The 11105-nt window shown below is 38.4% G+C and overlaps 1 protein-coding gene across 1 annotated transcript; it reads right to left on the bottom strand.

Annotated features, from left to right (window-relative positions):
• Positions 1-1720: 1720 nt before the first annotated feature.
• LOC107818384 (uncharacterized) lies at positions 1721-2507 on the bottom strand. Its single transcript, XM_016644389.2, has one exon. It carries the CDS (start codon positions 2386-2388, stop codon positions 1921-1923), a length of 468 nt encoding a protein of 155 aa, XP_016499875.2. The 5' UTR covers positions 2389-2507; the 3' UTR covers positions 1721-1920.
• Positions 2508-11105: the final 8598 nt, after the last annotated feature.

Here is an 11105-nt window from a genome sequence, read left to right as displayed (position 1 = left end):
TATGTTTGGGTTTATAAGTTGTATGTTTGACATGATTTTGTAAATTGGTGTGCTCACGTGAATGCAATTTCTAAAAGATTGGCTGATATGAGCTATGTTGCAATATTTTTCAAAGTCAATATTGCAAAATTTTTATTTCGATATGTATTTTGCTTGACTGTTTTTGCTATGCTTCAATGTATCAACTTCATATTGTTACTTGCAAAAAAAAAAATAAAAGTTGAAAACTGTTAGATTGGTTGGATAGCGAAACTGTTAGATTGTTCATTTGCTTATGTTTTATGTTTGAGTTGGTTCAAAAAGAAAAAAAAGTAGACAACTCTCAATTTGCCTGAATGCATATGCTTATAAGTTTAGTTTTGATGATTTAGATTTGTTACAAAACTTTGGCTTCTTCATTTGTGTGAACTTGTTTCTTTCTCTTGGAAACTTTGTACTTTATGCATTGTTCATGGACTATACCCATTCTTATAATGGTAAAGCAACCCTTGAAGGGTAATGACTTTATTTATCCTTTTTTGTAGGTGGAGCAACTGAAGAAATGAAAGATAGAGATAGTGAAGATCTAGACCTTACGTAAAAAGAACTTTAAATTATTCTCGATATTCTAGGAGTCTTTCGTTATCATCATTTGAAACTTTAACTTTTGAAGTGTTGAACTGTAAAACTTATGTGATTGGGTTAAAATATTTTGCTGTTATAGTTATTATTAGCTTATTGGACAGTATCGATTATGAAGTGTTTTATCTTTTTTTATATATAATTTTCAGGTTATTACAAATATTTACATATGTAAATATTATTTATAATCAGGGCAATAATGTCAATTAAATTATTACAATAGCCTAATAGAATCATTGCAATAAGCACAAATGCTATTGCCATAGACAATCTAAATTGTTCCAATAGGTCTTGCAAATCGTTCCAAAAAGTGCAATAAACCGATGCAATTAGCAATCCAAACCGATGCAATAGAAATAAAACCATTACAGTAGCATAACAAAACCATTAGAATATCTCTAAATAAACGTTGCAATAACTTACATAACCGTTGCAATAAATTCTATGGTAATGGTTTCCAACCGTTGTAGCAAATAATATGGTAACAGTTTACAACCGTTGCATTAAACTTTATGGTAACAGTTTTAAACCGCTGCAGTTGAAATGCATACTCGTTGCTTCAGACAGAGGGAAAACCGTTGCGATAGTTGGCCATATAGCAACGGTGTTGTCAACCGTCGCAAGAACTATTGCTCTAGATCTATTAGCACGTGAGCGGATGAAACGGTCGCTAAACCGTTCTAATACATCTATGACAACAGTTTACCTATCATTTGTAACGGTTTTCCCGCGATTTCCATAAGCCTATTTTCCAGTAGTGATAGAACGATGTAGACCCAATTTTAGAAATTGCATGACCATCTGAATTACTACACTCATTCGAAGATCTTGGATTTCATACCATCTGAAACTTGGTTCCCTTAGTTTTCAATTTGGCTGAGGGTGGGGGAACGGCTTAGATGAGAGAGAGAGGGTAGAGAAGAAGTGAAAAGGTAAAAATGACAATGGTTGAATATGTTTCGGGGTGGTAGTAAGACTGTGCGAGTGAATTTTTTTCCCCATATATATATACACACACAAATGCTATTACTCATGGTGTATTTTCACTCATGAAATACCAATGGAATGTCGATTCTTTTGAATAGAATCACGCAAATCATTTTAGTTATAAACATACTTATAATTATTTATCATTTAGTAATGATAAAGTGGATACATAGATAATCAAGCAAAGCAGCAGATTGCTTAGTACATTACTTATTTAGGTAGTAGTTCTTTATGCTACATATATAGCCAAAGCGACTACCAAAACACACACATACTTTCACCATACATGATAGCATCAAATTTATCGTAAATTTATTCCTCCAAATCCTTAAGAGCCCAGTTGAACTTCTGGCTCTGGCTGTACTGACTAGGGTGGCTGCCACCATAACCATGACTATGATAATTCGTCGACCCCATGCTCATGGTCGATGAGGTATGGGCAGATTGCTGCATTCCACTACCATAGCCACCATCACTATGGACCATACTGGTGCTGCTTGAAAAGTTGGTGGAGTCATGGGGCATATGCGCCCCATGACGTCCATGACTACCATACTGTCCGCCATGGCCATGGCCATGACCGCCAAAGGGTCCGCCATGGTGTTGGCCACCATGACCCATCATCATGTGATTGTGAGTGGACTGATCATATGGCAAGGTCGAATAGCCCGAAGGCCTTGTCATTTGCATAGAGCCGCCATGGCTGCTGTCGGAATAGTAGTTTTGTTCGTGAGCGTAGGATTGGTGCTTGTTCAACCCAAGTTGAGTTTGGAGAACCATCTTGAATATTGATGCTACTCCTAAAGATGTGAAGTTTTGAGTTTTTGCTTGGTGAGAATGTGATCTTGACTGAGCTATATTTATAGAATGTGAAGTTTTGACTGAGCTATATTTATAGAGTTCTAGGCATATCACGACTAGAGGAATGTATATTATATGGAGCAGTAGACTAGAGGATTCTAATAAGATAAGGAACGCATCTCATTCCCATTTCTGATATAGAAGTTATAAAATGGAGTATATTTTAGTGTCGTGGTCTTTTCTTCTTATGCATTAAAACAAGCACCAAACTTTATTCCCCAATACCAACTTGACATGCATGGAATCCCACTTTGCTACGTATTCATCATTCGTAAACCCCAAGAGTCAGGAATAGCAAAATACTTTGAGTGGTGCATTTTAATATTCGTTACGAAGTGAAGCAAAATCAGTACGCCTAATGGAGGACTTTCCAATCTTACTATTAATTAATGTGATTTGACTTGGTGGCATCAAGATGATGGAGTTGATTTCTCAGAAGGTTACTGAACTAATGAAAATCAGTTAGGAAAGTCGTTTTACTTTGTTTTGTAACTAAAATGTCACTCAATATTTTCTTTCTAACTGAAAAGTCATTCTATGATTTTTGTATCGATCCGGACGGTCATTTTGAGTATTTTAGCCTCGATCCCCTATTTATTTCCTCCTCTATGTTTTATATGGTTATGTGACCTACTGAGGATATTTGGTTTTGGTTCGGGTGAGTTTCGGAGTGAAATGGGACACATAGTTCCTAAGTTGGAGGTTTAAGTTGTAAAAGCTGACCGTAATTTAACTTTTCTGTAGATGACTCCGGAATGGACTTTTGGCGGTCCCAATAACTCCATATGGTGATTTTAGACTTAGAAGCGTGTCTGGTTGTTGATTTGGAGGTCCGTAGGTCGTTTCGGCGTAAATTGGTGAAAGTTAGAAAGTTGAAGGTTTGGAAGGTTGGAAAGTTTGACCAAGAGTTGTCTCTATTGATATCGGGGTCGGATTTTGATTTCGGAAGTTGGAATAGGTCCGTCATGTCATTTATGACATGTGTGTAAAATTTAAAGTCAATTGGAGTTGTTTTGGTATGAATCGACATTAGTTTTGAAATTCGGAAGTTCATAAGTTCATTAGGCTTGAATCGATGCGCGATTCGTGGTTCTAGTATTGTTTGATGTGATTTGACGCTTTGAGCATATTAGTACGATGTTTTAGGACTTATTGGTATGTTTGGTTGAGGTCCCGGGGGTCTCGGGTGTGATTCGAACTGTGTTTGGCGCATTTTGGAACTTGTTAAGTTACAGATTTTCTCGTATCTGGTGTCCTTATACGCGTTCGCGAGAGAGGTCTCGCGTTCGCGAAGAGTACCTTGAGGCAGGTGAAGTTTGTTTTTCGCATTCGCGAAGAAGAGAGGCAGGCTGGGGGAACCTCACTCGTTTGGTCTACGCGTTTGCGAAGCTTGGGATCGTTCGATCATCGCATTCGCGAGTGTGTTCTCTCTTTGGTGTAAGAGGAATTTGGGAAGCAACATTTTTGTGCTTTGCGAACACGAGGCACCTTCCGCGTTCTGAAAGATGAAATCACTAGGCAGTAGAATATAACTTCAAAAACAAGGGTTCATCTCATTTTTTCCATATTTTGGACCTAGAGAGCTTGGTGTCAGGCGATTTTTCGAGGGTTCTTCAAGGAGATTATTGGGGTAAGTGATTCTAACCCGGATTGGTCTATATTTCATGAATCTATTACTATTCTCATCATCTAATTAGGCACTTGAGTTGGAAATTAGGAAAAAAATGGTAAAAACATCCTAGACTAAATTTTTGAGTTTTGAAAGGCGATTTGAGATCGAATTTGAGTAATCATTATATGGTTGGACACGTTATCGAATGGATGTTCGGATCTTATAATTTTGGTCGGGTTCCAAGATTCGGGTCGGGTTTGACTTTTTATTTCTTTGCAAAGATCATAATTTCATTATTCAAAATTTCCTATATTTTATATTTATGGTACGAAGTTGTTTTGGCTAGATTCGAGCTGTTCGGAGTTGGAATCGAGGAAAAGTCCTACTAGTGGATTGTGTTAGCATGTTTTGAGATAAGTGTCTTGCCTAAATTTGTGTGGGAAAAATACCTCTTAGGATTTGGTGTTGTTGATAATAATTGTAATGTGTGAAAGCTGTGTACGCAAGGCGACGAGTGTGTACACGCGCTAAATGTTAAAATTTATCGGTTTTAGCTATGTAGATTCTTTTCATGCCTTAATTGAGTAATCTTAATATGTTATCTTCATCATCATTAGTCTATTTCACATGCTCTATTTATCTTGGATTTTATTTGTTACTTGCACTACATGTTTAGTCGAAGTTCTTATTTTCCTTTATTCCATATTCATTATTTAACCGTTGAATTCTTACTTGAAGTTGTTTTTATCTTGTTGTTGAAATTATTATTGAGTTATAAAGACCGTTATTCACATTGAGGAAAAGTGTTAAGTTGTTAAATACTATTCTGTTGAGTTATTCATTTCCGGTTGTTATTGTTGAGACTCTTGTGCATATTGTGGTTGAGCCATGGGCTCTTTATTGTGAAAATACTGTTGTTGTTGGTTTCTTGGCAAGTTGTGGTATTGGAAACTTGAGGTGTGATTTGTGATACATTATGATATTGATACGCATGCGGTGATATAAGGTTTTGGGGTTGAAACGCATGCGATAAGATAAGATGGGCTTGATACGCGTAGCTAGTAGGAGAACTATTGGAAGACATGCGGTGTGATAAGGTGGGCTAAAATGGGGGATGCTATTTCGGAAAAATAATTTTCGAAACTAAATGTAAGACTCCTGCGGTGATATAAGGAAAGATTGTGAATTGATGTATGATTTGAGACTACGAGGCGGTACCTCGATAGTGACTCTTGTTGATACGCTCTATTTCTACACTTATGTTTTGTTGTTTTGTTCCGTGTCATTTCATTGTTTTCTTCTGTGATGCATTATTAGCCTTAGTTTAGTGTAGCTATTAACGGTATTTTCCCTTCATTGTCTCATTTCTATTGTTATCATCCTTTCACTGTTATACACTCGTTCAGTTTCTTATTTATTCCAGTAGGACCTTGACTTGACCTCGTCACTACTCTACCGAGGTTAGGCTTGGCACTTACTGGGTATCATTGTAGTGTATTCACGCTATGCTTCTACACATCTCTCGTGCAGATCTAGGTACCTCCTACCAGTCCAAGCATCAGTGAATTGAGTTCGAACTTGGAGACTTCAAGATACACCTGCCGACGGCTGCAGGCCTCGAAGTCACCATCTATCTATTTCTATTTCTCCTCCTTTTATTAGATACAGTTGTACAGGGATGACTATGATACCATTATAGATTTTGTGTCTCAATATCACCAGGTTTTGGGAAAATTGTATATGTTGAGCATCGAAGTTTATTTTATATAGGTGTTGAGTATTTATGAGTTTATTTGCTATTTTAGTTATATTCCGCATGATTGTTAGGATTATCTAGTCTATGATTGTTAGGATTATCTAGTCTTAGAGACTAAGTGCCATCACGGCATCCTACAGAGGGAAATTGGGGTCGTGACACTTTTAGGGGATATTTGGTATTTGTTTTACACAACTATTTAAAAAATTAAAGGCACCCACTAAAACCATTTACTTACCCGCTCCATGACCCACCAGCTAGACCTTTCATTTCTTTTTTTAAAAAAACTTAATAGAAATCAAACTTCAGAAAACAAATAACCGAATGAAGATAGTAGAAATATTCCTTTAACATATGTCAATTGGACACTATATATATATTTCACATAACTATACTATTGTTTACACTAAAAATTGGATAATAATTAAACTTATAATGTGGTTTTAAGGATATGTGATTTCACCTAATACCAATTGATCAGTGTAAAGATAAGTGTAGCAAATTGACAAAAATATAAAGCAAAACAGCGTTTGGACAGAGCCCTCGAGCTCGGATACCCTCGAGCTAGTTATGCAAGAATAGTTAAAGACACAACAAGCTGATGAACAAGAATGTAAGCTGAGAAATATTATATTGCTTTGAAATTCATGAATGTAAGGTGCCCTAATTATGGTATAACTCTAATTACATAAGTAAATCCCATGATTAGTCTAAACAACCGCCCTTAATTTGATCTGTTTAGGGATTTCCGCCGTGATCTTCGACCAGTTAAGGATATCTCGCCTTTTCATTATTGTGCTCCGTTCGAAGTCTTTCATACACGGTCTCGATCGTTGTTAGCCTCAATCTCAACGAGCACCTCGAGTCTCGAGCTTGATACCTTATCTTCGTGCTCTGACTCGATCCATTGCGAGACTAATCCTCAACGTGATTCCACGATCTTTGATTAAATGGAAAAATCGGACAAGTCCAATTTTAACTGTATAGAGATAGTCCCCCCGTTGCTTGGAGTGTAACGAGAAGAAACGAACCGAGCCTTCGATTTTATACTTCGACTAGTTATGATGTCACCCTTGTGACGTAAGCGACATAAGTGATCTAAGCGTCGCGTCGGTACGATACCCAAGATCATTAATGAGCGTCAGTTGTTGGTCGGCCACTAGTACCTGTGAACCATCGCCGTGAATCCTTAAATAGGTCAAGTCTTTCTTAGTTTTTACTTTGAATCTTCCGTTACTTTGCATCTTCCTTTACTTTGAATCTTCTTGTACTTTAAATAGGTCAAGTCATTAAACTTTACTTTGAATCTTCCTTGCACTAATCTTCAAAATCCTTTTGAGTTTTTGAAGTCTTTCTACAAATCTCCAAAGTTCTTCACTTCTTAACAAGTCTCTCCATCCTTGCACAGTCACCAAATGCTTTTCAAAACTACGAATCTCGTCTTTTATTTCCCTGAATTCATATAAAGATGGCAAAAACATCAAAAACCATTCCTCAAAAAGATAAATCTTCTTCATCACGGCCAGCCGGCGACAAGACGTCGATAGAGTCACTCATTGAGGAGTGTGTTCCCGAGGTGTGTGATCTTACTTCTGATTTCAAGGTTGAGAAACCCTCGTCGATCTCTGGCCAATGTGAGCCAATGTCGATATATATATATGCTCGATAACCGAGGGTGACCTTAAGCAGGTGAAGAAAGATTGCATTTGGGAAGGCAAAAAGGTGGTAATTCCAAACCCCAAAGAAGACATCACCACTTACGTGAAAGGGTTCTTAAGTGTTTACACTTATCGCTTTACGGTGGGTCCCCGTTATCCTCGATTCGTTGCTAATACCAAATAACCCTAGGACAGATCCATCCTTATTTCTAGCGTATTGTCATTTTGCTTAGATTCGTCGTGAGAAAAGTTGAGGGCATGCCTTTTACCCTCGACCATCTCATTAGAATGTATAACCCCCGTCTCTATCGAGGAAAATTAATAAGGCTTCAACGTCGGTTCACCAAGGTACTGTTCTCTAGCATAGATAAGGACAATGGCCGAGGATGTATGGGCCAATTTGTCCGAGTGAGGACTTCCAACATTATTCCGGTTGAGAAGATTCCATTCCCCGAAGAGTGGAACATGAAGCGTAAGTACAAACCCCGCTCTTGGCCTCCATTTACTGTTTTGTTCTTTTTGTTTTTTCTCATCGATGTTCCTTCCAATGACACAACGTTCTCTTGGGTGCCTGGTGCAATTCCGAACCTTGAGGGCTGGGTTCAGAAACTGGCATCGACTTCTTCATATGCTGAGTGCTCATGGCGTGACTTGGCAAATGGACGATGGGAGGCCAAAAATCATGGTAAGTTTCTTTTCATGTGTTTGACGCTCTTTTTTGGAAGGTCTCATTTTTTATTTCCACTTGATTTCCTTTCATACAAAACTCGGAGACAATGATATCATGTGGGCCCCATATGGGGAGGAGGAGGAGGCTCAAAAGCCGGCAAAGGATAAAAAGAGAAAAAGGTCCGCACCCTCCGATACTCCAAAGCCCAAGAAGAGCAAGGCTAGCAAGCCGAAGAAAGATACTGTCCCTTGCCTAAAAACGTAGTTCAGCAACTACGAGATAAAAAAGAGGAGAATGAAGATGCTGCCTTCGAGCTGGTGGCTCGAAAGAGGAGCACCGAGGTCCTGAAGGTTGCTAAGCCAGTGATGATCGAAGAGGTTCAGCCTCAGCTCGAGCAAAGTCCCCGAGTCATCGGAGGCTGAATATACCTCCTGTCGTGATGGGCAACTGGTGGTCGTACCTGAAGGGGCCAGTTTTGAGGCCTATAAAAATGAAAAGAACGCCTCAAGTGACTCGCTTGGGGAAATAAATATTGATGATTCGCCGCCCCTCTCCACATTTTCCGAGGTGCAAATTCAGGAAGCTCAGGCCTTGGAGACCCTCAACGTGGGAATGGCCGACGAAGGGGAGGACCTTTTCCACGGTTGGTTCATATGAGTCAAAGATACTTCCAATCTGGATGATGCATCGAGTATATTTGATGAAGCTCATCGACTTCTGAGCTGGGTAAGCCTTAGTTCCCTCTATCATTATTATTTTTGTCTTTATTTCCTCTTGTCTGATTTCCTATCTTTCTTTATAGGCCTTGAAGCTCCATCGGGAAACATTTTTTTAAATCCCAGGTAGAGCTGAACCGGTGTGAGGCCGTTCTTGAAAGGCTTACGGTGGAGAGAGATGCCTTAAAACTTCTTATTGGGCAAATAAAGAGGAGATAAAGGACCTCCGAGCTGAATTGACAACAGCTCATAAAGGGCAAACCAACCTGACTGAGTAGGTAATGTAAATTTTTGGAAGCTCGTTATGTTAACATGAAAATGACGACTAACATTCCAATCCTGCAGGTTCAGTAGAGGGCCAAAATGATCGAGCAGCTTCGTGAGGAGGCCAAGATGAAGGAGGCGAAGACTTTGGGATGGAAATAAAACATGGATTGCCTTAACTCAGAGAAAGAGGCTGCTCGAGCTCAACTGTCATCGACCTAGCGTCAGCTCCAAAGTATGAAGAAGGAAAATTTGGCTCACACCAATAAAATTGAGGATCTTGAGGCTCGATTGGCCGCGCGAGCTCGCAAAGGTCACATTTGAGGCAGAAAAAACAAATGCTGACACGGAGGTGGTCATGGCCATCTACCGAGCTGATGCTGAAGCTTCTTATGCTCGAGCAAAGGAAATCTCTGATGCCACTCAGGCCCGAGCATTCTGTGTTGCCCAGCATGCCAAATACCAGTCTCGAAGAGAGACTCTAGAGGAGATTCATGCTCGTGTGTTTTACCTTGATGCCGAGATCAAGAGTGCGAAAGTAGTCGAGGCCGAAGCTAGAGTGCTACTTTCTTCTGATTACAATGACTCCGGGAGTGTGAGTGGATCCGAGAGTGGAGAAGATGAAGATGATGCTCCCGGGGAAGATTAGGTACTTAGAATTTTGTTTTTCCTTTTTTGATTTTTTTGTGCAGGACCCTGAGTGGTCTTTGTAAATACTTTTTTGCATATATGAAAAATCCCTTTTCATTCCGATTTGTCTCCGATTCCTGTTTTGTGAAGACTTTGTTTTACTTTTGCTTTATGACAATTCTGGTGTACTTTATAACTTGCAAGAATTTTGACTCACTTTGTTGTCTTGTGAAAATTTTGTCGAAGTCAGATTAGTATAGTCTGTATAATCGAGTGAGTACTTACTCGAACTCGGAGTAGAATGAACCCTTAGGTTCCGGCTGAGCAAAGGTGAATCCCCAAACTCAACAAAATAATGGCCCTTAGGCTCTTGAGTCGGGCCGATGTGGCCTTTAAAAGAGTGGCATTTCCCTTTTTTGGCTTATAAAGTTTAATCATATAAAAATTTGTTATGCCTTAGCACGAGATAAATCTATACCCATTAGGATTCAGTGTTATCGAAAAACTTTGTTATGCCTTTGTTGATACCCAATTTTTCCCTCATATATTTTTAAATATGCATAAATACTTTCAAAATATCGTACATGCATTTACAAACATGCACAAGTATTTTTACAATTTCTCTATAATTTTAAAAGGTCTTAAATCAATTTATTTATGTATTTTTAATTATATAAATATTCAATAATTATCCCTCATATTACTTTACGATGATTTAATTATCTAAATTCATCATTCATGCTCATATAAGTGTTCAAATATCTTATTTGCATTTTTTATAATTACATTTGTATTTTTAAGACTATAATTGCATATTTTGCATAAATAGCCCATACATATGCATAACTACATTATCTACACAGAAAATAACCTTTTAAATTTTTATAATATTAAGTAATTATTTTAAATCACTTAATTAACTATTTTTACAAATTATTTTATTAATAAATTGGGTATTTAACAAATAGCCCCTTTAATATATCTAAATTCGCCCCCCCCCAAGCCCAATATCAATTCAAACCCTAGCCCACTTAAACCTAACCCAAACCATAACCCAATCTCCATCTAACCCAACTCAAACCTTCTCTAATTGTGGCCGTTGATCTCTGAGATCAACGGTCCACATTCCAATTTTCCTTTTTTTAACCCAAACGACCCCCAAGCCCTACCCATTCTCCAAAGACCGCCACACTTGAATCCCTTTTCTTCTCCGTTCTCTCTGTATCCCTAACCTTATCACTATCACCCCAAAATCACCCAAACACTTCGATCCCCAACCAATTATGGGGTTATTTGGTGTTTTGCTACCCTATCTAACCTATTACCTCTA

Source organism: Nicotiana tabacum, chromosome 20 (genome assembly GCF_000715075.1).
Source record: "Nicotiana tabacum cultivar K326 chromosome 20, ASM71507v2, whole genome shotgun sequence".
NCBI classification, from domain to species: Eukaryota; Viridiplantae; Streptophyta; class Magnoliopsida; order Solanales; family Solanaceae; genus Nicotiana; species Nicotiana tabacum.
Note: the sequence above shows the minus strand (reverse complement) of the source record. Positions and strands in the feature narration are given on the sequence as shown.

Coding starts and splice junctions, on each gene's coding strand:
- LOC107818384 (XM_016644389.2), bottom strand. CDS start 2,388: ATGGTTCTCCAAACTCAACTTGGGTTGAACAAGCACCAATCCTACGCT.